General features: G+C 35.8%; 1 protein-coding gene and 1 long non-coding RNA gene across 3 annotated transcripts in view; one reads left to right on the forward strand and one right to left on the reverse strand.

The window, feature by feature from the left end:
• Nucleotides 1–10,235, forward strand: part of TSC22D2 (TSC22 domain family member 2) — a 48,644-nt gene extending 38,409 nt beyond the window's left edge. For both annotated transcript variants that reach the window (XM_032852477.1, XM_032852478.1), the window contains 2 exons: nt 7,515–7,566; nt 8,522–10,235. In XM_032852477.1, the coding sequence (XP_032708368.1) occupies nt 7,515–7,566; nt 8,522–8,782 (313 nt within the window). In that variant the 3' untranslated portion in view covers nt 8,783–10,235. The remainder of the gene's footprint in view (nt 1–7,514; nt 7,567–8,521) is intronic.
• A 2,845-nt stretch (nt 10,236–13,080) lies between these two features.
• On the reverse strand, nt 13,081–25,332 carry LOC116864675. Its single transcript, XR_004382066.1, has 3 exons — nt 25,308–25,332; nt 19,457–19,462; nt 13,081–13,191 (listed from the first exon to the last, which is right to left on the reverse strand). It is a non-coding gene; the product is annotated as an uncharacterized LOC116864675 (long non-coding RNA).
• Nucleotides 25,333–27,457: the final 2,125 nt, after the last annotated feature.

Here is a 27,457-nt window from a genome sequence, read left to right on the forward strand (position 1 = left end):
TATCTCTGTCCCCCATCTGCCTGACTTCCCAGACAGATAACCACTTTCTTAGTTTTATGTGTGTATTCTTCCAGTTTCGTTATGCGTATGCAAGCAAATACTGTATCTGTATCACCCTCACACAGTGGCAATATACAGACATCTGCACCTTTACTTTTAAAGATCTTCAGGGTATATTGTTCCCATCTCAGTACACAGAAAATCATCTTTGTGGGGTCTTTTTTTATAGATGGGTAGTATTCAGTTGAATAGATGGCTGTACCATGATTTATTTGATCAGTTCCCTGTTGATTGCTAGAAATCTTGCTGTTATAAACAGTGCTATAATGAGTAGCATTGTAAATCTATTGTTTCCCATATATGTAGAAATATAGGATAAATTCCCACATGTAGGATTGCTGAGTCAAAGAGTGAGTGAGAACGTATGTATGTGTAAAACTGTGATATAACCAAATTGCTCTGTATAATGGTTATACCAGTATATAGCTTGAATTAGCACCTTATGAGAAGGCCCATTTCCCACAGCCTTACTAACAGTGTATTACATTTTAGTATGTGTGCCAGTCTGTTTAGGGAAATGGTATTACATTATAGTTTTTAACCTGTATTTTTGTTATGAATGAGATCCTGGGGTTTTTTTCATGTCTTGTGGATTATCCATGTGAAATCTACCCATTTTTCTCAATGGGGTTCTAATCTTAATAGGTTTCTAGAAGTATTTTGTATTTTAGTGAAATTATTAAAGGAGTTTTTTATTTTTCTATATTTTGAGGCATCTAGTTAAGCTTCTCCAAAGTATTACAGAAATTCTTCCTAAATGGACTTTATAAAAGGCCATTAATACAGATGATATGGTTGACTCTGGACAAAAGGGGTCTGAGGTAGGAGAGGGACTTTGTATTAATTGTATGCCTTTTTAGGTACACTTTTTGTTTTAATTTTTTATCATGTGCATGTATCTTCTTTAACTTTTATTTTGAAATAACTATTGATTCATAAGGAGTTAAAAATAATAAATACATAGGGAGGCTTCATGTAACCTTTCACCCAGTTGTATGTGTGTCTTGTCCCCTGTCCCTTTCCTGCAGTGGTAACCTCTTACATGGCTATAAGGAAAGATCCAAAGCCAGGAAATTGACATTGGCATAATCCATGCATGTATCCTTTTTTACTCTTTAAATACTCATTTCTGGCCAGGATTTTTACCTTAAATTAATTAGATGAATGTAAAATATGCTAAGGACATAATTGGTTTCTATAGATGAAAAAACAATTAACAGTCATTATGTAAATATTTAACTGGGTTTTTTTTTTTTTCTTTTGTGTATCATTGTAAGACTGGTTACTTGAGAAAATAATAATATGTAGTTTTGTGAGTAGCCATTTTACCTGCTTGCCTATCATAAAAGCTTTTATCATTCACAAAATTTCACTTACTTTGTGTTATTAATAAAAATCTTCATGGGGCTTTTTGTGAATTTAATCATGAAATTAAACATTTTTTGTTTTTACATAGAGAACTTAAGATCAGTAGTTAGAATACATAAAATTTTTAGTTTTTAACTTAATTTACTGTTAACTTGGATAGTTTTTTTTGCTAAACACAGAAATTTGCCTTTGGCCATAGAATAAGTTTTCCTGAATTGTATCTATTTTGGCTCTTTTTTAGAAGAAGAACTGTTATTTGCTCTTAAATGTTAAGCTGTAAATATTTTTTAAATTCCTCTTAAAGAAGACATGTATTTTTTTCTGTTTAACTTTTCTAGGCTTGCTGAGTTGTACATTCGTTAGATTTATTTTTTTTGCCATCAGTGACTTAATAGTTTCTTTCTAAAAAACAGAATATGTATTTCTTAGAAAAAAGGCCAAGTGTAGGGATACCTGGGTAGCTCAGATGGTTGAGTGTCCATCTCTTGATTTTGGCTCAGGACATGATTTCAGGGTTGTGGGATCAAGCCCCATCTCTGCTTTGCACTGGGCAAGGAGTCTGCTTAAGATTGTCTCTCCCTCTCTCTCTCTGCCCCTCCCCGCCCAACTCTCTTTAAAATGAATAAGTAAATCTTAAAAAAAAAAAAAAAGAAGAAGAAGAAGAAAGAAAAGAGGCCAAATGTTACCTAGGTTAGAATTAATCCATTTTAGTGGTAATTATGTTATTTTAGAGTTTATTGGTAAGGGAGAAGGTAATGAAGGATGTACATTATTTATCAGAAACAGTATGTGAATCCTGAAGTCTGGCCTCTAAGAAAGATTGTAGCTTCTTTTTTTGGAAAGGCTGTAGCTTCTACTTGTGAGTTTATGAAGAATCATTTTTACCGTCTTTGGGTAAGGGGGCTTGAACATAAGTATATCAGATTTGCCAGCTCAGTCGAAGAAGTTCTTATTATCAAAGATTTGATTTTATAATTTGGGGAATTCCTGTAGTGGATTTTTAATTGTGATTTTTGACTCAACACAGAAAGTTAGAAGGGTCTTTTGGCAAGAGAAGGTAGTTTTTTAAATATTCTGCATATAGATACATATAATTTTAAAATATCTTCAGCTTTCTAACAAACCAAAAGAACATTTTAGTTCTTAGCAAATAGTTAAACTATATTGGCTGTCTAAAGATGACAGAGCCTTTTCCAAGAAGTTACCTCCCTTGTTCTCAGAGCTCAACATCTTCTAGGAATGTGCTAGATAAGATAAATGGTGTATCAGGCACGTAATTTAATTTTGGATCCATGCTATGGTTTCACAAATGACATTTGGTACATAGTTAAAGGACTCTTCATAATATACGTAAGTCTGCATTTCTCTTAGGTTATTATAGATAGTTGCTTATTGCTTTCACACAGTCTTACTGTTAAGGTGGGAAAAGCATGTGTTTTGCCATTAAGTCTAGGTTTCAGTACTGTTTCTAGCATTATGCTTTGAGTCAGTTACTTGGCTTCAGTTTCCTCAATTGTAAGATGAGATTGTTTCTTGCAGTAAGAACTCACTAAAGTAATATGTACCTGCAAAAGTGGGCAGTCGTTTAAGTGCTCTTTTCTTCTACCTTGTTGCTTTATTAATTAGCACTTGTGCTAAGGGCAGAACAGAAGACAAAATAGTCAAAATGTAAGAGAAGAAATTTGCTCTATTTTTATTTTAAATAAGTAGCCATGATGCCTCTGTCCACATTAATGAAGATTAAAAAAAAAGTTGATTTCTCATAAAGAGTATTTTTTTGTTTGTTTTTTGTTTTTTTTAAAGTGAGATCAAGTTAGCCTAACCTCACCTTCATGGATTTTGATTTTTAGAGAAGAGAGACTGGAGTTTTTTGTACAAAGTCCTTGAGCTAAGAGCGTGAATGAAACAGTCTTTTAAGAAAGATGAAAATGTAGGAATTTCTGAAGCCAGAGGTTCATATCTCGTCTCTTCTCAGTGAGGTTGCCAAGTGATCTGTTGAGATAAGAGGAAGGTCTGGGAAGAAAAACTATGGTGTGGGGAGCCAGCTGGGATGGATTTTAAAATGAACATCATTGAAAGCCAGGCTATCTTTCTGTACCTTTGATTCATTGAGTTTTATTTTTCCTGTGGATTTGATTATAATTTACTTTATTTAAACACTAAATCCTAATGCCTGGCTGGCTCAGTCAGTGGTGTATATGACTCTTGATTTCGGGGTTGTGAGTTTGAGCCCTATGATGGGTGTAGAGATTACTTAAAAATAAATAAATAAATAAAAAGAAACCACTAAATTCAAGCTCATTTGGTTCTTAACTAATTCTAGTTAAAAAAAAAAAACTCATCGTATAAAAGGTAACGCTATAGCTCTGCTTGTCTTTTTCCCCACAGTTCTATATTTCTGTCCATTTCCTCCATACCCACAATTTTTAATTCATCTAGTAAATACTAACCATGGTATGTTTTTATTCTAAAAGAATGACCCATATCAGGCAGAATGTTTCATTTTACAAATTATCCCTTGCCTTTATACAGCACTTAGAGTTTACCAGAATAGTTACGGAGTGTTAGGAACTGAAGTTTGAAACTTAAGTTAACATCAAGTTATAGGGTAGTGAATGCAATAGTAAAAAAGAAAACAAGGTGTAAATCTTTACCATTAGGTCAAGGAAGCAAATAAAGGAAAATTTTTCATTCTGCTTCAGTTCATCGTTCTCATTTTTAAGAATGTGAAGCCCAAACCACTATGTTGACTTTGAACACAATAGAAAACAACTTGTTACCCTCATTGAAATAATATTCTTAAACTATGTTCAAGGATCCTGAAATAGCATACCCTCTTACTTGCTTATTTAAGACTGCCAGATTGATACCTTTATTATAAATTGCTTTCTCAATCTTTAGTTTCTATTACAGTCACCTGGAGGAGTTACTAATAGATTTCCAGGGTCCCACCTCAAGAGTATGTAATTCAGTAGGTCTGGGGTGGACCCAAATGTTTACATTCCTAACAAGTCCCCAGGTGATGCTGATACTGCTGATCCAGTGACCATACTTTGAGAATTATGAATTTATTCAAACTCAAAATATTTTAATGGCTTTCTAATATAAACCAGTAATTTTTTCAGATCAAATTGCTGTCATATTGACTCTTTCTGGCTCTTTCAGTATGCTTTTGAGCTCTTACTTGCCAAGCACTGTGTTCACTTCTTCACAGAGGGGGAGATAAGGAACCTCTCTCAAGGAACTCAGTCTGATAGAGTTAACCGTAGTAGTAGTAGCTAAACTCATTTAATCCTCACAGGAGTTTTATGAATTGGGGTATATAACCCTAATTTTAGATGAAAACCTGAGGTCTAGAAAGGTTAAATAGTTTTCCAGAATTCATGCAGTGAGTATATGGAGGAGCTGGAATTGCTTTTCTCCTTTCCTGGTTATGCAGTATAAAAAGTTTGTGAAGGTTAGTGAACCACAGGAGAGATAGAATAACTGGTTCTACCTTAGGAAATCAGAAGACATTACAGAAGATGTGGCACTGGAGCCATCTTAAGGAACAAGTAAAAGCCAGATGAACTGGAACCATGAGCATTTGCAGCTGAGGGAGCCGGTCTGCAAAGCCATGGAAACCTGAGACAATCTATGTTTCACAGACTAAATAGTTAATGTAGGACACACAATAATGTAATAACACAATAGGCTAGATGGAATGTGAGAAGAAAGGAGACCATAGACAGCAGGGGTCAAAGTCATGAAGGGTAAAAAGTTTTGTATTCTGGGTTAAGAAGTTTTTAAAATAGGATTAAGTTTTTTTATTCTTTCCTCTTAGAGCTTTTATCTTTGTAAGCCATTGGTTCTCAAAGTATGATCTGTCAGGTGGCAGAATCAGCATCTTCGGAAATGTGTTAGAAATGCAAATTCCTGGGCCCCACCCCATACCTTCTAAATCAGAAACTTGGAGGCGAAACCCAGCCATCTGTTTTTAGAAGACCTCTAGATGACTGCATGGTACATACTAAAGTTTGAGAACTACTGCCATAGGTTATGTAGAATTGTTTAAAAACAGCCTTCAGACTTGCCAGAAATCGCTGTGGTGATAGTAATTGTATCTGACTGATTTAATTGTTTAAGTACAGTGCTTAATAAAATTGGGTTATTAATACTATTTAAGGGACACATATCTTCAGTATGATCCATTTACACTTTGCAAACCTATTCCTGCATTGCTGTAAAAGAGGTCTGAGTCAGGATTAGAGTTTATTATATCAGCAAAGAATAGGGTGCTGATTAATGTTCCTTAGCCTAAGGGAATGGTTTGGAAACTTAACTAATCTTATTTTAATCATAAAAAAGAGTAATAAACCCTTTTTAAGGGTTAGGGGGCTTTGTTTCAGTTGCTTGTTAATATATAAAACTGGTGTTTAGCATTTAAGGTGTTCTGTTTAAAACAGATGTGTTCAAAGAGTTTAATGTATTTACATCAAGAAATGACTAAAACTAATTCACTTTTTCCTTAATTGACATAGAAATAAAAAATATTGAGAGTATAATATAGGATGGTCAGACAAACTCTGAATGCCTGGCACTGTCTTTTTGCAAATTGCAGCCAATATTTGGTGAACATATCCACGTGGTGTCTGAACTGAACTTTACACCAAAGCCTTATGGTTTATATAGTTGTTCTACAGTTTATAGTTACACATAGCCATACTTTGTTTTACACACCTCTACAGCTGTTTAAAGCCTAACATATATAATAAGTATGTATTAACAATCTGTATATCCTTTCTAGTTACTAGGTATATAAAATCTGTTTGCATCTTAGAAATAGCAGCAAGAAGTAAAGGTATAGGCTGTAATTAATGTGACTAATGCTCACATAAACAAGCTTGTGTCCTCTGTGTATTGATTCAAGGATTTAGAAGTAAGAAATCCACTAAGGCATTGACCCCTTCATTTTACACATGAGGAAACTGGTCTTAAATACTTGATCTGGTGATGGTCACACAGGTAGTGAGTAGCAGAACCAGGATTATAACCAGATCTACTTAGATTACAGTATAAAAGGCATCACTACATAAGACAAAATATTCCTACCCCTCAATATGATAACAGTCTGAGGCCCTGCATCATCTAAAATAGAATAGTCTTCAAATCTATTAGCATCTAAGTTTTCTTTGAATATACTTTATGAAGAGTATTTTGCAGTTTTATATCAGTTATTTAAAGACCTCTTTTTGTATTGATAAAGTAGATTAAAATTGTCAGGTTTGTCTTTACAAGAAAATCTAATAACTATTCAAAATTTACAAAAATACCAAGAAAAGGATAGAGATATTCGTTATTCTTACTATTTAAGAGGACAATTAATGAACCTTTGGTTATTATCATACAGATGCTAAGGTGATAGTTGAACTTGGGATATACTTACTAGCTAGACTGCTTCCAAATATTTCCAGGAAAAACTGGTCTAAACCACATACCTTTGTAGGTGATATTTGCCAGTAACCCACACTGAGAGTATGAAGATTTGCCAGAATGTTGAGATTGGTGTTAACCAACCCTGCCAGTATCATTTGCCCAAAGGCCCTTTAAGAAGCTGGTTCTAGAAATTTTTAACCCAGAAGTAAAATCTATAGAAGGAAAGTAAGTCATCATCTGAATTTTAATGCAATAAGTGACCACTGGAATTTCCACATGAAAGTCAATTAGAATACAAAATTGGTAAATGAAGAAGTCTAAAAGATGGGGAAGAGTATACTGGTCATTCAAAAGGTATCTCTAAAAGTTCACAGAGTTAAAAGCTCCTGAATAGAATTGGGAGTTGTTTTTTAAAAAAGCATATGTATGTCATAAGGAAATTAGAAATGTTGGAGACACAAAGGATTTTTGGAAATCATCTGTTAACTGAGATCCCTTATTTTTAAAATGAGAGCTTTGAGTATACTGAAATTATGAGAATAGGCTTTAATAAGCTATTTTAAGTTACTATTTTTGGTTTTAAGTAAAACAAATGTTTTTAATTATTTTAAGAGTTGGAAAGAATTTTACATTTTTAGAATAATTTAATGAAATATTCTAATTTTTTCCAGTGCATCTGGGGGAGGTGGTGTAGCCATTGACAACAAAATAGAACAAGCAATGGTAAGTAAAAGTTTATAGTTCTCTCATTTCATAGGTTGCTGGTTTTAGGAAGCAGTTGGTTTTTATCAATTCTTAAAAAACACCTAATTTCTTTAAAACAAGATAACCAAAGTATATTTTTTGATAATCAGATTTAGATATAGATGTTAGAACATTGAGAATTTTTAGTCTGGAAATACCAGTGGGGTTAATATTTCCTCCCATTTGAACGTCTCACATTTCATGCATTACCATTGATAAATCAGGGCCATTTTGAGGGGCGTACATAATCAGAATGCATTATGTGCCTTCAAATATTTCAGCATTAACAATAGTTTATAATCAAAGAGTATTAAAATGAAAACTTAAGCTGGAAGCCTTCCTTTTTATAAATGCTGTTTTGGTCAGCTCTAATAAATGGAACTTGTTGAATCTGTTTCTGATTTCTGCTAAACTATCAATTTTTTTGTTCCCTTAAATATACTGTTCACATTATATAAAATATTTTGATTGAGGCTTATTAAAACTATGGACTATGAGTAAGGACTGTTAGTCTCAAACAACTTTTCTTTAAAGTTTTAGAGTTGGAAATTGTAGGTTGCTTTATCTCTTAAAGAAATGCTATAACTAGTTTAATATTAATTTAATATCCTTTGCTCTCTTGGTCTAACCTCTAAACTTTTTTTTTCTAATTCTAAGCTTCTAATTGACAATTTAAGGAACCTAGTATTTTAGGAAATCACTCCAGACTTTGAAAAGAAATCCTGGGCTTGCTGCCTAGTTGGAAACAGGATTTTTTTCCATCCTTCCCTCCCTTAGGGCCAGTCAAGATACAGTAGAAACATTAAAGCAAGAAGAGCAGGAAAACCAATATAAAAATGCTTCATATTTAAGAAGGCCCCAGATAGGCTAGAACCGGATAGCAGCACCTTTCTCTTTTCACTCTTTTTGACATTGCTAATTTTGTTTTTCACAGGATCTGGTGAAAAGCCATTTGATGTATGCAGTAAGAGAAGAAGTGGAAGTTCTAAAGGAACAAATAAAAGAATTAGTTGAAAGAAACTCTTTACTTGAACGAGAAAATGCACTGTTAAAATCTCTTTCCAACAATGATCAATTATCCCAGCTCCCAGCCCAACAGGCCAATCCTGGTAGCACTTCTCAACAGCAAGCAGTGATAGCACAGCCTCCGCAGCCAGCGCAACCTCCACAGCAGCCGAATGTCTCCTCAGCATAAAGCTTTCTTGCCTCATTAAGAAAAAACTGAAAGCAATCTATCCTTGTGTGCCACTGGTATTCTTTCCACTTTATACGAAAGCAAGTAGCCATGCTTTGGTTGTGTGTTTGGCCTTTTCAGTATTAGACAATCATTCTACAGGAGCTTTTCCTCCCTTTGAGATGTCATGCAGCGCTGTTGGTGTCCAGTTTTATGTCATCAGTACACGAGGAGTATAATAGATGGGGTTTATTAAAGCAAGCAAAGTCTGCATTTTATCTGGTGCGCATGAGTGGGGTCTTTTAAGAGCTTTGGTGGCTCTCTCGTTTTTCCTATCATCCATGGATTTACCCTGAGCCTTCCTATCACATTCTAAATAACAGTTCATCTAAAGAGCCACTTTTCTTTCAATACCAGTAACATTTGCCTACTTAAGTTTTCATTTATTTGTGTTTTATTTATTACAGGGCTGCTATTTTCATAATGTACATGAACAATGTCACAGAACTTTTTTAATTTTTTTTTTGAATAATTATAAGTGTCAGTAAAGGATTTGAAAGACAGGATTGCATTTAATAGATAAAACGTTTAGGCAATAATTGAACAAAAGAATCCTGGCATATTTCTAACACTAATGGCAATTTACCTTCGGTATTTATTTTCAGTAGTAAAGACCCAGCTTGAATGTAAATTTTGTATAGTGTAAGTATGAAGAACATAGTGCAACTGTACAGGTAGTCACCAGTTATTGTGATATAATAAATAATTGGGCTATTTTGATGAAGAAAACTTTGTTCATTTGTTTCTACTTTCTAATAGAGAAATTGCCACGATTCCTCTGCTTTTTGACATTTCGTATGACTTTCTTTTTTCGGGTGGGAATAAAAAGCTGTGAAATTGTTCAACCTACTTTGTAACCAAAGAAGCAAAGCTGTGTAATGGAGTTTTTTTTATAATGCACATTCTTTATGTATTTTTATTTAGTGTTTCCTCGGTCACAATTTTCTTTGCTGTCTAGCATGATCTGCATGACCTATAATCTTTGAACCACTTTCGTACCTCATGTTTTTATCCAGCACTCTTATTGTAATATGTACTAGTCTGTGAACAATGTCAAATAAAAAAGAACGAACAGGTAGTATGGTGGAGCTGAGCTAGTGTACTATACACTAGTTGTAAAAAAAAAAAAAAAAAATGAAGTGAGCCATCTTTTGTTCATTTAAAATGGTGTTTTGAATTTCGTATGCAGAAAACATTTTGTTACATTGCAGATTTTAATGTATTTAATAAATGCAACATGCAGATTAAGTGCAGTGTATACTGAGTATTTAAATTAAAATGTACATTTCATAAATACAGTTTCAAGAGAAAGCATCATTTTGTGTATACTAACACATTAAGTGTATGTCAGAAATTGATGTATAAATATATATTTTAACACATTTTCTGAAATTAAACTGCAGTTTTGTTGAAATATTTGGCTCTATATGTGTTCAAAATTTAATTTGACTAGATTTGTATTTTCACAGTTCAAGATATTCCCTAAATGAAAACCTGTTATTAATGACTTAATGATAGTTCTTAAATTTTCAAAGTAAAATAATTTAAAGAATGCAAGAATGGTGAGCAATATTTGTACTCAAGATTCATATTATGTCAGTGACATTTAAGTAAAATCCTTGTCTACCAAAACTTTTACTTGAATTCAGAAAGGTGCCTGTAGAAAATTAACATGCTTTGTGTCTATAGCTAGCTAGTTAATCAGGAGTTAACAAGAACAAATAGTTAGCTCTCCGTGTTGTGAAAAGAGGATAAATAAGTGTTCTTTACTATTTAAAATTAAAACTTCATTAGATTTAGCCTAAATGCATAAATTGGGGTGTATGTGGGATCACTAAATATTTTATATTGCAGTTGTTCTGGAAGATAACATTGAATAGAAACAAAATTTTAATGAATAACACTAGAAGTAACTAAGGAACTAATGACATACGCTTGAAGCAGCAATCCTATAGATGTGGAGTGAGATTTTAAGTAGAGTCACCCACAGATAAGTTAGAAAATTAAATTTCCGTGTTGGAATGTTAACCAGAAGGCTCACCAGGTATGCCGCTTAAATGTAAACAGTGTGATGTTTAATACAGGCAAAGAAAAATTAGTGTTAGGAAAGGTTGGGATTTTTGTGAAAATATAAATTTTGGTTATTGGGATAGAAAAACACTTTATGAAGTAATCACGAAATGATTGATAATGTTAATTTTAAATGGTAATTAAAAACAATTTTTACTACTTCTACGTTTTAAGACCACCAGGACAGAAAATATGGGTAGTTCACAGAAGAAATAAATGGCAGTTTCTCAAGTTACAGCCTCTAGTAACCTTAGAAATGCAAATTAATAGTTAACAAATTATCATTTGTCTTTTAAATAGCAGGACCTAATGTAGAAAAGGCAGGCTTTCTTGCATACTTCTAGAAAGTAATTTGGCAATATGTATCAAGAGCCTTAAATATTAATAAACTTTTCAGTTTAATAATAGAAGATAACTCATGGTGCAGTGTTCAAAAAATACAAAACTACCATAGAGCTTGTACTTTGCTCTCCCATCTCCCCCACTTCCCTGTGGATCTCCCTTCCCAGTATCTACCCCTGAAAACAGCTGTGAAAGGAAGTCTTCACGTCCAAACCTACTCTCATGAGGCATGCCCCCACCCCAAAGTCAGGGACAGACTTAGAAGTCCAAAAGCTTAAAGTTCTTCAGAATCAGATACACTTTTGGGAACAACATCAGACATTCCCCCAAGTGGTTAGTTTGTTTAGAAATGTAAGTAAATTTAAGTGTGACCTCAGGAGATTTAAGATCTCTTGCTCTACATAATTGGAATATCCATTGAGATGCCAATTTGGGGGCACCATCTAATAGGAATGCCATCTATAATTCTCTCAGTGTAATGCCCATAGACCAAGGTGCGGTGTAAATTTTCTGTTGGTTTACTCTAGCCAACCAGAAAATCATAGGTGAAAATTTTGTTTTTGGTAATGGCAATGTGTCTGCAATACATACCTAATTTTCCCTAAAGAAAAAGATTTTATGGCTCGCTATATCCCCTCCCCCCCAAAAAGGGTTATGAGATATTAAGTATGCAGTTACTTTAACTTGCTGTATGTTCAAAATAACTGAATATTTCCAATTCTGTTATACTATGAGTTAAGTAGAAGTATTAAAACAGACTGCTTTACCAACAAGTCCCCAGAGAGGGGTAATCATAACTGCTCTTATTCACAAAGAATTGTCACAGGTAAGAGATTGTGATGTTTCTCCAAGTTACAAACTCTATAGTCACTCCTAGACCTTTTTAAAAAGAGCGAGGGGAAGTCCTTAGAATTAGGGTAACAAAAATACCTGTTCTTCATGGGAACTTATCTCTGTAGAACCAGAAATAACTTACCAGTTGATTTGGGGGGAATAAATTTTTTAAGATGATCTGAAGTCATGAGTTGTTTTTTTTTAAAGGAGGTTCAGTGGTAGGTGCTTTGTGACATGACTCAATTCTCTTCAGTAGTTTTGTTAAAAAGACAACCCCCAGCTCTCAAGATTCAGTTTGAGTGCATAGACAAACCAACATATACAGTGCAATAATAAAAACAGTCAAGGATGGTTTTGTTAAGAAGATGCCCTCAAAGAGGTGACACCTGGTAAGAAAAAGTGCTCAAAAGCTTAGAGGAGAGCATAAACAAAGCTCTTTGGATAGCCACAGAATCGTTTCCCAGGAGACAAACAGGCAGACTGACTCATCCACCTTAGTAGGTTGGCATCTAGAGCAAAAATAATTTATCGAATAATTTTAGGCCGTGGGATTGTGGTCAGATAAATGTTTTAGAAAAATTAATCATTCCAGTTATCAATGATGGGCAATAGATGGGTGAGCCGAAACTGGAAGTGGAGAAGTAATTTAGGAGAGACAATAACCCAGAAATGATGAACAGGCAGAATTACAAAATGATAAATAGGCAGATTTGTGATGCTCATTAGGAAGTTTGTTTTGGATCTTTCTGTACCATTCCCAACGTCAGGTGCCTATTTTTCTGCTTCCAAAGAAAGATCTGAAACCCCAAGTCTTAACAACGTTTTAGTCAAAACTTTTCCTTCCAACAGCCATATACCTCTATGAAATGACAGTCTTTGTTTAATTTCACAAATTTGACAAAAGGGTAAGAGAATCGGAGGAGCCCTGGCTATCGCATTTATGCCTCTATACATTCAGCCGTATAGGTAAACCAAATTTTTTCCTTTTATGGTGACTAGGATGAGAGGAGCCCAGAAGCATGAATCCAAAGCCTGTCTTTCAGGGCTATCCATCCCCAGAAAAGACAACAGGGGTTCTGGCTCCATTGCAGATACCGAAACCCGAGTCAAAATGGTTTTGCTGGCTTCAACTTTTCTTCATTCTTTGATGCAGTTCAATTCAGAAAGAAGGTTTCTTTCTTCCCTGTAAGTCTGCAGCCTAAGCAAAACTGAACCTTTTCTCCTACCTCCTGCCTCAACCTAGTAACTCATGTTTGTTTTCTAGCAATACTAATGATAATTGTTTGCTCCCTATTTTCCCCTTTTCAACAATTCTAGGAATCGTCCTTGTTATGTGTATTTCTATACCAAGTCACAGAATTTCTATAGCAAGATCTGTTCTTTGAATGTATGTACTCCTTTTTCAGTGAAGAATATTACTGTACAAGTGCTATTTAATGATTTCCTTAGTGGGCTACAATCGGTATAATATGCTATGTTTACAGATGAAATATGCTAAGTGAGGCACTATACAAAACAAGTTAAAGGTCACAGACCTCTTTTAAAAAACAGAATCATCATAAATAAAAGTAAAATAGTCTTTCAGGATTGGTAATAGTAAAATATGAAGTTGGTATTTTGCACTGACACAGTCTACTTGGTCATAAAATTTGTTCAATATACTTAGTGAGTTAGCTTTATTTTTTCTTCTTCTAACCAGGGAAATTGGTAGATTAGGTGATTTTGAGAATTTTCCCATGGTCTGATGTCATGGATTGAGCTTTAAAACAGAGCATCTAAATTTATGGACCAAGACTGCCAACAGAAGCTAAAGTTATCCCTTTGAAAGAGGGAAGGAAAAGGTGCGCTAACTCAGATCATAAAAATAACTGAATTTTAAAACAAGGCAAATGCCACACTTCTCCTTTCCCCCCAAAAAAGTTTTTACCTTTTCATCTTTCTATATAACTAAAGTATTCTTGCCCACTGCAATCCAACTGTTTTCCAGATCACAGTTCTAACCATCATTTCACAGGGAAGCAACGCATCTATAGATAGATCATATCTGAGGACGTCCATGGACAGCAAGGGAATATTTTTCCCACACTTGGCATGAGATAATATCAGGTCAGTGTCTTATTCTAGTGTTTCTACTAAAATATATAATATACAATTTAATCAGGTGTCTGATGGACAGGAAAAAATAAATATGTGTAACTTTGTAAATCCCTTAAAGGTTTTGTTTTGGAGAAGTTTGGGTTTTATTTTTTTGTTTTATAGAAACATTGTTGAATGCACTTCAAATCTATTTCAATTCAGGTGCCGCACCCTGTACTAGATGTTTGGGGATAGAAAGATAAATGGAACATGATTTGTGCACTCCAGAGCTATCATCCAATGTAAAAGTAAAAACTCAAGTGCCATTGTTTATTTGAAATGTATGTCATAGTTTGTGGACCCCATATAATCTGTTGAATGGAAGGTTCATGTACATCAACGGTAATATTGCCATGCTACATAAAACCGTTTGACATTGCCAGGAAACAACCTTAAATCACCAAAAAGCTTTTACATCAAACAATACTTTCAGAAAGAGGGGATGTGGTGAAAAGCTTCCTATCTCTACATCGAGGCTGTGGGGTGTCCCCTAAAAGAGAGAAGTTTACATGTTTTTTAATACTCTAAGTTTGTAGATAATGAAACTGATTTAAATCAAACTTAACTAGAATAGAATTTGTGTGTCATGAGTTATATTATCTATTGTCTCCTAAGCAACACACTCAGTATCTTGGCTAACAAAACCAGCCACCATTCAATGAACCAAGTTAAGAATAACTCAGGTGTCTGATGCCAAAAAATAAATCTGATAGAGCTGAGAATCCAGAAAAGAACTATGTATTGAGTAAAGGATAAAAGTAACAATTCAAATCAGTAGGGGAAGAATAGATTATTAACAAATAGTATTAGGACAACATAACCATTTGGGGAAAAAAAACTAGATCTGTAGCTAACAAAAATTAATTCCAGCTAGACAGGCAGTAAGTCTTGCTTTTTGGTTACATATCCCTTATCGAAATCTCCCTGTGAAAATGCAGATAAACAAAATGTTTTACAAGATTATGAAGAGATGCCCAACCTCAGCATAATAAAGGGAATGCACATTAAAAAATAAACTATCTCAAATCCAATTGGCAAATACTTAAGATATATGTAAATCACAAGCCTGCAAGGGTGTGGAAAAACAGGAATCCTACATTGCTAGTAAATGTATAAATTGGCACAGCTACATTTAAAGGCAGTCGAATGATACCCATTAAAGTTTAAAATTCACATGCCCTGTCACCCAGCATTTCCAGTTTTTAATGAAACACATTTTTCATACTTGTGTTCTCAGGGTGGCTTGTACAATTGTATATTTGTCATAGAATAAAATTGGAAAAAACAAAATACCCATCAAGAGGATGGAACGCTATACAACACTGGGCATCAGTGAAAAAGAATAAGATTCATACACATACTGACATGTATCTCTAAGATACAATAAGTTTTTTGAAAGTTTGGAGGAAAATGAAAGCTAATACATGCAATACATGTGATACCATTGTTTTTAAGACACATACACACACACACACAATTAATACTGTATAGTGTACTTCTTAAGTACCAATTTGTATATTATAAAAATGTACAGAGAAGGTCTGGAAGGATACTAACCAAACTGTTAACAGTAGTTTGGTGGAGTGCGTTAGCTTTAACTGTAATATTCGATGTTTTGAGTATGCATTCATGTATTGTTTGTGTAATGACAAGTTAATAAATTAGAAATAAAATAAAATAGAAGGTGTTTTCTTCTTGTCTTCTGCTAATGTCCACCGTGGTGATCTGGATCTCGTTTTCTGCCTCCTCCCCTCCCCTTACACTCTCTCTCATTTCTTCTTCCCTCCCTCCTGGGACTTCATCACATCAGTGTTTTTACAGGCTTAATAATAAACACATGATAAATAAGTGACCCCCCCTCCCTAACTGGGAATGTGCTTCCTTCACTTGCTTTTTCTGCTACCTATTCCGCCTTTCCATTTCTTCCTCTTCCATTCACTGCTTCTTGCGCATGGTCTGACCTGGTAGGAGCTCCCATTGTGCCCCCAAGCCATTTTTCACAAAATGATCTTTCACCAAAGATCACTGTGTTGCTATCCAGGAAGTTTCAGTCCTTACCTTATTGAGCTGTTTTACCTGATTTTGGTTTATTATCATTTGTTTAGCAGATAGGTTTCTACCTGTTCGTTTCCCTTCTTTTCATTTCTTTAGGGGTTTCTCTTGTAAAATATACACACACACACACACACACAATATACACACATATATAATATATATATTCTATATATATCTATAGATAGATATATTCTATATATATGTTTATATATATATTAGAACATTTTATATATATATAATATATATAATATATATGTGTGTATATTGTGTGTGTGTATGTATATGTGTGTGTGTGTATATATATATATATATATATATAGGAGAGCTGAATTTCCAATTTGTGTTTAACAGATTAATCCATTTTCATGTATCATTACAGGCAGATTTGGCCATATTTCCGCCATCTTATTTTGTGTTTTCTCCTTAGAATGCTATCTAGGTCTTACCCCAGACCTTTCTCCCTTTTCCTGACTTTTATTCAATTAATTGTTTTCTTATTCATATTTTACCCCTCTGATCTTTGGGAAGTTGTACATTCCATGTCCATTCTTCCAGTGGTCTATCTTCTAAATTTTTTATCATTTTGCTATGGAAATTTTTAGTCATATACAAAAGTAAACAGTATAATGAACTGCTATTTACCTGTCGCCCAGCTTAAACAATTATCCACTCATGAGCAATCTTGTATTATTTGCACCAATTTTCCCCACTATCCTCTGGATTATTTTGAAAGAAATTCAAGATCTTATAACACTTCCTCCATTCCTATTATATTTCAGCACATAATTCTAAAAGATAAGAATTCTTTAAAAAAAATACTATTATCATCCCACTTCAAAATTAATAATTCCTTTAAAAATCTAGTTTGTCTACATTTTCCTGCTTGTCTTAAGTTTTTTGTAGTGCAGTTATTGAAATTCAGATCAAAATGAGGTCTATACAGTGCAACTGGTTGGCATGCCTCTGAAGTCTCCTTTAATCTATAGATTGCCTACTCTCCTCTGTTTCCCTTGAAATTCCTTAAAAATTAGTGTTGTTTGTCCTGTAGCTTTTCCGAAGTCTGATTTTCCCTGATTGCGTTCTGGTAGAATCATCCATTCCCTAGAGTTAGGTTAGTTAGATCTAGAAGCTTAATCAGATTCAGGTTCATATTTTATCCAGATTAATTCATAAGTGATGGTGTATACTTCCATCATATAATATCAGCTTGTCGCTACTTTGTGATTTGGGAAGCAATTAATAATCCCTGTCTAGACCAGTAGCCTGTTAATTTTATCATTCCTTCTCACTTCAAAGTGAAATTACTTCTCTGAAGAGAAACTCGCTCTAATCAGCTATCCAGTTACCCTGAGGTACGGTTCATCTAAGGAAGACAGAGACTTAATTCTTTCTTTTTACTTCTCAGTTTTCAAAATAATGAGTTGCATACCTACAAAGGAACAAAAATAAATAAGGAGCGATTAAGAAAGAGGGAAGAGAGAACGAAGGGAGTTGATTTAGGATGCTGTATTTCAGGTGTTGGAAGGGAGAAGCCAGGACAATAACTCCCAAAAAGTTGGGAGATGAGAGAAGGCAACCTGAGCACTGGTCTGTTTGCAGCTAAGTCTGCGTGTAACTTTGAATCAAGAGTACCTTGAAGAGAGTACACGCAGGAAGTTGCAGAGTGGAGACTGGCTTGGAGGCATGATCAGCAAACAGGAAGACCTCAGGGTACCCTGAGAATCCAGAGAATGAAGAGGTTCATAAACGAGCAGTGGACTCTTGTGTGCTTGCTTCCTACTACATGGATACTGGAGATACTACCCTTCCAAGTAAGGAGGTTTCCTAGAAACACAGCACGGGATGAGGGATATCCAGCGTATCCAGCATTACTTCTAAGCCACGCAGTAGAGATCAGCAACACCGGTACCCTCTGTCCTATTGCCTTTGTTTAACCTTATCTGGACTCTCCATGAGAATCAGCTTATCATTTTTATGGTATTGCCCTGGACACAAGAGGAGGTTTCAGTGTTGGGACATCAGCTTAAGAACCTAGGCGGCTGACACAAGAACCTAGGTCTGTACAGCCCTCCTAGAAACCACTCTTCTCATCCACCTTTCTCAGGCCCTACTTCTCTCCATTGCTTCTCCCCTTTCCCGTTGCATCCTATCTTGTCCCCAGTCAACTATTCTTGTGAACCACTCACTAAGATTGAAAAGACGCTCCTTCTCAGGAATACCAGCCTCTTTTTAAAGGGGACTCTTGGGGACCCTGGGTGGCTCAGTCAGTTAAGCATCCTACTCCTGGATTCGGCTCAGGTCCTGATCTCATGGCTCCAGAGATCCAGCCCAGAGTCTGGCTCCTGGCTCAGCGGGGGTCTGGTTGGCTAGTCCCCCAGTCTGCCCCTTCACTCGCTCCCACTCTCTTGCACTCTCTCTCTCTCTCTCAAATAAATAAATAAATCTTTAAAAAGAAAATAAAAATAAGTGGGACTCTTGAAGGCTACCTTGTCCCGTGTTCCAGAAAGAATGAACAAGTAATGACTTGGCACTGGCTGCCGAAACACAGCCAGCCCCTTGCTTCCAGGACCTCGAGTTCCAAACCCGTGAATCTCGGCTTTTTCATTGACTTCAGCTTCCTGAACCCATCCCCCTTCCAGAATTGGTAATTGCTGTGATGACAGCTGACTCATCCGGGCATGAAGCTTTCCTGGAAATTTCCTCTGCTCAGATAATCACACTTGCGGAGAAAAAAACTGGTTAATACAAGCTTCTACTCCTGAATATTAAAAAATGTTGGCACAACATAGAGAGTGTCAGAGGAGAAGAAAGGGCATCAGGGCTCTGGGACCAATAAGTGGGACTTGAACTAAGAAACATGGCACAGAAAGTTGCCAACGCCTAGGGGCCAGAAGCTGAGTGGTATAAAACTAAATGAGAATCCCCCTTTTGCCCTTTGATAGTTGGGAACCTTCAAACCAGGTGTCCCTCAGAGTTTGGTGAGAGCAGAGACCTCCTTTTTTATTCAGAGCTGTATTCCTGGTACTTAGTACTGTTACTAAATGGGTGGATGTCTGGGTGGGTGAATGAATGAGGGTTCACGTTTATGTTACATATTCTTTACTCTTGAGTTTACCAAACTGAAAATGCAGCCTGAGATAACCAGAGCATAGGTTTGTTGTGAGGATTAAACAAGATAAAATATGTACATCACTTAACTGGGACCTGGCCCACTGTATGGGTGCAATAAATGTTTGTTTTTGCTTTCCTTTTTATCTCTTTCTGGCCATCTGATTGAGGCCATGTTCTCCTTCCACATCATTTTTGACCAAAAGGTCTAGGAAAAAAACTGGGTGATTTTTAAGTCCTGGAAGTAGCACCTATGATAATTCAGGTCACCTCCAGAATCTTTTTTTCCCTCTGATCTCATCCTCATAACTATCCTATCATAAGGTTTGGAAAAGCTAGTACTTTGCTCATTTCACAGATAGGGAAACAGGTTTAGAGAATCCTGAAAGCTTATAACCTGCTGAAGATCTCAGATCTGGCTAGTGGTAGAACTAGATTCCAGACTGTGGGGTGCCAAGTCCCATGTTTTTCTACCCGTTGTACTCAAATGGGTTAGAGATCACAAGAAAAAAGTAATTCCTTTTCTGGAACAAATTATGTTGAAGTGGTACACAAATCATTTCTATTCATTGATTCATCTATTTCATTGAGGCAGCTCTGTGTAGGAAGATGGCCATACTGAATGAGCAAAATGAGAATATGTGACAATATAGCCTCCTTGGAATGAAGAAAGGTAAGTCACCATCCACAGAATACCAACCACACTGCAATCAGCCACTGATGTCTCTGATTTCTGCAGCCGCAGTGCAGGGGAGAGGTGCTATTTGTTTATTTGTTAGAAATGTGTATCCCTGGGCACCTGGGTGGCTCAGTGGGTTGAGCCTCTGCCTTCGGCTCAGGTCATGATCTCAGGATCCTGGGATCAAGTCCCGCATCGGGCTCTCTGCTCGGCAGGGAGCCTGCTTCCTCTCTCTCTGCCTGCCTCTCTGCCTCCTTGTGATCTCTGTCTGTCAAATAAATAAATAAATAAATAAATAAATAAATAAATAAAATACTAAAATCCCTGGAACACCTGGGTGGCTCAGTTGGTTAAACGACTAAACTTGATCTTAGCTCAGGTCTTGATTTCAGGATTGTGAATTTAAGTCCCCCACTGGGCCCCATGGTGGGCATGGATCCTACTTTAAAACAATAATAATAACAATAATAATTTATAATAAAAATAATAATTTAAAAATTTAGAAAAAGAAAAATGTATTCCCTTAAGTGTCACATGATCATTGGAGAAGTCTAATAAAGAAGTTAATTTTTTTAAGAGGCAAAACCTTCCCTACCTACTCATTCTCAGCCCTGCTGAGAATTAGCAGAGATTAACTTTGCAGTTGAGCTGCATATAATTCAGATATACACACATCACACATCATGTGTGTGTGTGTTTTCTACATATATGGGATCATACTAAACATATCCTTCTTTAACTTGCTTTCTACAAATCTATAATAATCAATAGACGTCCTTTTATAATACACAGGGATCATCTTTATTCATTTAAATGGTTACATAGTATTGTATAATAAACCATACCATAACACTTCCCTATTAATGGACAATTGACACTGGATTTTTTTCCTATAAACAAAATTGTTTATCCATATATCTTTGTCCAATTGCATGAGAATTTCTTCAGAATAAGAATGTCATTAGCCAACATTTCTTCAGTCCTTTGCCTTCACACCATGTGATTAGGAAAAGAGGATGGCTGAGTTGTGGCTATTAAGTCATTTCACTGTTAAAAGGTGGAGAAATAAGCCTCACAAAAGGTAAAACCAGAATGTTGTCTTTGGGGATTTTTTTGGTTTTGGTTTTTTTTTTTTGTTTTGTTTTGTGTAAGTATGCGCTTGTGCTACTCTACATTTGTTGGCTTCTGAGGAATTCTTTCCGGTTGACACTATGTCACCTTCTAAAAAGTCTTTCAAAATACTTGCCTAGAGCTTATGGTCTGTACATATGCATGCTACATAAAATCATGCAGAATTAAAACAATGAGATAAATTTTAACTTGTGAAAAGCAAAGAATTTTACAAGTAATAATCTTCAAACCTAGCAGAGATATGCTAAATAATCACGTTCATTTATTTGTGGTGGGAGTCAGACTTCAGAAAATATTATTTTATTTTATCATTTTCATTTTTAAAATTGAGATGTGACATATAAGATTATATTAGTTTCAGGTACATGATATAATGATCCAATTGTGTACATTATAAAATTCATAAATGCACAATAAAAATGGTATTTGTGTATGTTGAAAAATAATCACCACAATAAGTTAACATCTGTCACATAGATACATAATTCTTTTCTTGTGATGAGAACTTTAAAGATCTACTCTCCAAGTAACTTTCAAATATGCAATACAGTATTATTACTATAGTTACTTGATATGTAATTAGAACAGAAACTTAGTTCCTTAGCTCCAAAACTCAAATTCTATTTATCTTCTAAATATATTGATATTCTAATGATAAGATATCAAAAGACTCTATTTCTTTTGTTTGAACCCCATGCACTCCTCTGTCCCACTTACCTACCAAACAATATGCCTCTGATGGAAAAGATGAGTGTAATAAAAAAGGAAAAAATGATTAAAATCAGGTGTTCCAAGAAGACTGCTTAAAGCAGGGAAACAATATTTTGAATAACCTCTTTTTGTAATATATTTTAACCAACTTTTACTGAGGTATAATCTGTACAATAAAATGCATCATTTTAAATAAATGTTGTGTTGAGTTTTGACAAAGCTGCAAGTCACATAACCACAGCCACAGTCAAGACGAAGAACAGTTCTATCGCCTCAGAAATTCCCTCCTGCCCTTTTGCAGTTGAGTCCCCACTGTCCCTTGCCCTACGCTGGGTTTTTTAACACTTTAGATTTCCCCTTTTTTGAGCTTCATTTACATAGAATCATGCAGAATTAATCTTTTGAACTTGGCTTCTTTTGCCCAGTACAATGTTTTTAGAGACTCATACATGCTGCTCTGTCAATAATTCATTTCTTTGTACTTCTGAGTGGTATTCCATTGTGAGATGCTCCACAATTTATCCATTCAGTGTGGAATATTTGGGCTACTTCCTATTTAGGGTGATTATAAATAAAGGTACATGAACATTCATGAAAAATTCTTTGGATGGACATATTGCTTTCATTTCTCTTGGATAAATGCCTAGGAATAGTTCCTATGTTAAAGGTATATTTAACTTGATTTTTAAAACTGTGGAAATATTTTCCAAAGTGTTTATATGTGATGAGTATATTAACTGCAGGGTTTTGTTTTGCTTTGTTTTTAAGATTATTTATCAAAACAAAATACCCTTTAAGTTTTTTATTTCTCTCTTCATCATGTTAATGTTCTTTTCTTTTTTCTAAAGATTTTATTTATTTATTTGACAGACAGAGATCACAAGTAGGCAGAGAGACAGGCAGAGAGAGGGGGGGAAGCAGGCTCCCTGCTGAGCAGAGAGCCCAATACGGGGTTCGATCCCAGGACCTTGGGATCATGACCTGAGCCGAAGGCAGAGGTTTTAACCCACTGAGCCACCCAGGCACCCCTCATGTTAATGTTCTCTCTCAAATCATTGTGCATACTAATAATAGCTATTTTAAAACCTTGCCTGCTAATTCCATTGTCTGTCATTTCTGGGTCTGTTTCTATTTACTTATTTTTCTTCTGATTAAGGGTAACATTTTCCCAGTTTTTCACATGTCTAGTAATATTTGACTGGATTCCAGACATTGTAAATTTTACATTCTTGACTTCTAGATTTTGTTGACTTCCTTACAAGAGTGTCAGACTTTGTTCTGACAGTCAGTTAAGCAAATTGAGGATAAACTTGATCTTTTTTAGCCTGACTTTTGAGCTTTTTAAAGGGCAGGCCTAGAATAGCCTTTACTCTGAAGCTAGTTTAGACCCACTTCTAAGGTATAACTTCTCTGTGGTCTCTAGAGAAGACCTGGATGTTCAATGAGGGTTTTATACTCTGGCTGACTGGAATTCAGAATAAGTTATGAGATATTTATCTCTCAGCTCCCTGGTGATTCTTTGCCTTGTCTCATATAATTTTGCTTTACATGTATGCAATTTGGTATTGAGCAATATATTCAGTAGGACCTCTATGCAATTATCTGGAGCTGTATCTCCATTTATCTCCTTTCTCTTCAGCACTCTGCTCTACGAATTCCAACCACCTCAGCTTTTCTTTTCCAAATTCCAATCACAGTCTTCTCAGTTCACTGAGACTGCTGTGTCCTACTTGAGTTTTCCCTCCCAGTGCAATGGTCTGAAAATTACCTCTATGCAAAAAGTTAGAGTGACCATAAGGCTCACTTCATTTATTTTCCTTCTGTCAGGGATCACAGTTCTGCAATGTCTTTTGTCTAGTAAGTGGAAACAATTGTTTCATCTACTGTGTCTAGTGTCCTACTTGTTTATGACAAAAGGTCATTTTCTCTATCGTCACCAGAGATAGAAATCGAATATTTTTTAATATTGAAAATTTACAACCTTATCTAAAACTAAAACCACTTCTAGTCCTGTGACTCAAATTTATTAACTATCAAGATGAATAAGTTCTGAGAACGTAATATACAACATGGTGACTATGGTTAATAATACAGTATTATACACTTGGAAGTTGCTGAAAGCAGATTTTAACTGTTCTCACCACAAAAGAGAGGGAGGAAGGAGGAAAGAAAGAAAGAAAAAGAAAGAAAGAAGAAGGAAGGAAGGAAAGAAAAGTTATCCATGTAAGGTCATAGATATATTAATTATCTTGATTTTGGTAACCATTCTGCAATGTATAAGGTATATCAAATCATCATGTTATACACTTTAAATATTTATCAATCATTCCTCAATGAAGTTGAATAAATAAACAAATGAAAAAATTTGTCAATTATCAATATTCTGCCTTCCATTCTACAGTGGGCTGACTGGTGGCCCTCCAAAGATATGCCCACAACCTAATCCCCAACCTGTGGTTAACATTGCTTCATATGGTGAAGAGTGTGTTATACAACAAAGCGTGTGATTAAGTTAAGGGTTTGAGAGGAGAAGCTTATCCTGACTTCCCAGGTGGACTCTAAATGCAATCACGTGTGTCCTTGTAAGAAAGAGACGAGGAAATCTTAACACAGAAGAGGAGGAGGCAATATGACTACAAAGGCAGAGCTTGGAGTGACATAGCCACAGTCCAAGGAATACCTGGAGTCAGTGGAAGCTGGAAGAGACAAGGAATGAATAGGAATGAATCTTCGCCTAGAGAATTTGGAGGAAATTCAGCCCCACCAATACCTTGTTTGGACTCTTGGCCTCCAAAATGGAAAGAGAACAAATTTCTGTTGTTTGAAGCCTCCCAGTTTGTGGCAGTTTGTTATGGCAGCCCCAGGAAACGAATGCACATTCCTTCGACTTTTGTTAGCTTGCCGAAGTATTTTAAAGCAGATCTTAGCTCGATGTTATTATTTAATCTTTTCTTCTCTCCTCTCTCCCCGCCTCCTGTAAATTGGAGTTACCTCTGGAGTCTAACTTAGATGCAAACTGCACGTTATTGGCAAGAAGCTTCCTAGATGGTGTTCTGTGCCTCCTGCTGTATCACATTAGCAGACACGCAGTATCTGATTGTTACTTAATGCATTTTTAATGAGACCCAGCTTTCAAATAATTTATACAATCCCTGCTTAAAGACAATTCCCAAACTAATTTCAAACCCACGTTTAAAATGTGTCTTCTAAATCCAGGCATAAAATCAGTGTTTCAAATAATATGTGGTCTGAACATGTTCTGCTACTCCTGTTCACACTTAACAAAATCATCCCCAGTCTTCCTTGCTTCTAATTCTAGATTAGATTCCTCTAAGCGTCTATCTCCAGCTATCATTTAATAACTACCCAAGCTGCAAGGCACCCCAAAATGATCCAGCAAAATGAGAATCATATAGGGACGCCTGGGTGGCTCAGTCGGTTAAGCTGATGCCTTTGGCTCAGGTCATGATCCCGGGGTCCTGGGATCGAGCCCCACACCGGGCTCCTTGCTTGGCGGGGAGCCTGCTTCTCTCTCTGCCTCTGCCTGCCTCTCTGCCTGCTTGTGCACTCTCTCTCTCGCTCTCTCTGACAAATAGATAAATAAAATCTTAAAAAATAAAAAAACAGGAATAATATAGATAGCTATCAAATAACTTCATTTTTCCAAAAGGCCTACTACAATTTTCAAGTATGGAGCTTCATTTTTCCTCCTCGGTTATATCGCAATGAAACAATAGAACCCACAGTTAATTTTTCTGGTCACTGTCTCTCTCCTTGGCACTTTAGTTTTGCTTCAAAGCCCCCTGACCTCTCCCTGGAAACTGATTATCCAAGAGTTCCTTTGTCTAACCTTCCCTCCAGAATGCTTCACTGCCAACCACCAACCTCACAGAGCCTACTGGGCTCACGGTTTCTTCTCTGGTCTGGTACCTGAGGTCCAGATGTGATTATTTCAAAATAGAAGTTCTTTTGTGTTATGGGGAAAGTGTATTGGATGAAAACTCATGGGGATGAAAGGTCCAGCATAGGGAATATAGCCAATGGTTTGTGTTGTGTGGGGACAGATGGGAGCTACACATGTGGTGAGCATAGCATAATGTATAGACTTGTCAAATCACTGTGTTGTACACTTGAAACTAATTTAACATGCATGTCAACTATACTCAAATTCTAGAAAGGAGGAAAAAAAGGAAATGTACTATACTAAGAGTTAAAGGGCCTCGGTCCAAGCCCAGGCCCTTGGCTCTCTATAGCTTAAACCCTTTTCAGGGGAAGTTACCACTTCCCCTGTAGTGGTAGGGTAGCATTTCCCACCCTGTGGGATGACTTAAGGAACCGTGTAGACATTTACCCATAAAAAAAAAAAAAAAAAAAGAAAAAAAAACCCTGACTCACATAGAAAGTTATTCAGATTTCTTTAACTTCTAACCCACATGATTAAGTCACCTCAATTTTGTGTTACTAGGTCTTCAATGTCTCTTTTAACGTTGGCTGTTCTTTTATTCTTTTTGTCTTCTTAATTGTGGTAAAATACACAATATAAAATTTACCATGTTAACCTTTTCTTTTTTTTTTTTTTTTTTTTTTTTTTTTTTAAAGTAAGCTCCACAGCCAGCATGGAGCCCAACACAGGGCCTGAACTCATGACCCGGAGATCAAGAACTGAACTGAGATCAAGAGTCTGATGCTTAATCAACTGAGTCTTTGGAAGAAATCCAAAGGCCACCCAGGCACCCCCCGCCATGTTAACCATTTTTAAGTGTACAGTTCTGTGGCATAAATTTCATTCACATTGCTTGCTATCTTTAATATCACCCATTCACAGAACTCCTTTCATCTTGAAAAACTGAAACTCTGTACCCACTGAAGAGTAACTCCCCATTTTTCCCCCTCTCCTACCCCAGCAACCACCACTCTCCTTTCTATCTCCATGAGTTTGACTACCCTAACTATCTCATGTAAGTGGAATTATACAGTATTTGTCCTTTTGTGACTGGCTTACTTCATTTAGCATAATGCCCTCAAAGTTCATTCATCTGGTAGCCTGTGTCAGAACTTCTTAAGTATGACTAATACCCCATTGTATATGTATACCATATTTTGTTTATCCATTCATCCATCAGTGGATACAATGGATACATCTATCATCTGGATACTCTGGTTACTTCCACCTTTTATCTATTGCAAATAATGCTGCTATGAACATGGTGGTAACACTGGCTATTCTTCCCTTTTAATAAAGAGATAGTGAGGACCTGGCCTATCTTTAGTAGATTCCTAAGCATCTGGCTGGAATTTAATAAACATTTAAGAGCAGTCTTGTTTTTATTGTATTTGTTTTTATGGTTTTATTTTTATGGCAACTATATTAGTTTATAAGGGCTGCCATAACAAGGAACCACAAACTGAATGATCAAAGAAAAATTACTGCTTTACAGTTTTGGAAGCTAGAAATCCAAAATCAAGGTGTTGGCAGGGCCATGCTCCATCTGGGACTCTGGGTAGAATTCTTCCTTGCCTCTTATAGCTTCCTGTGGTGACCAGCAAGTCTTGACATCTCTGGTTTACCA

This window comes from Lontra canadensis, unplaced genomic scaffold (assembly GCF_010015895.1).
Source record: "Lontra canadensis isolate GAN:19392208 unplaced genomic scaffold, GSC_riverotter_1.0 scaffold6, whole genome shotgun sequence".
Lineage (NCBI taxonomy): Eukaryota > Metazoa > Chordata > Mammalia > Carnivora > Mustelidae > Lontra > Lontra canadensis.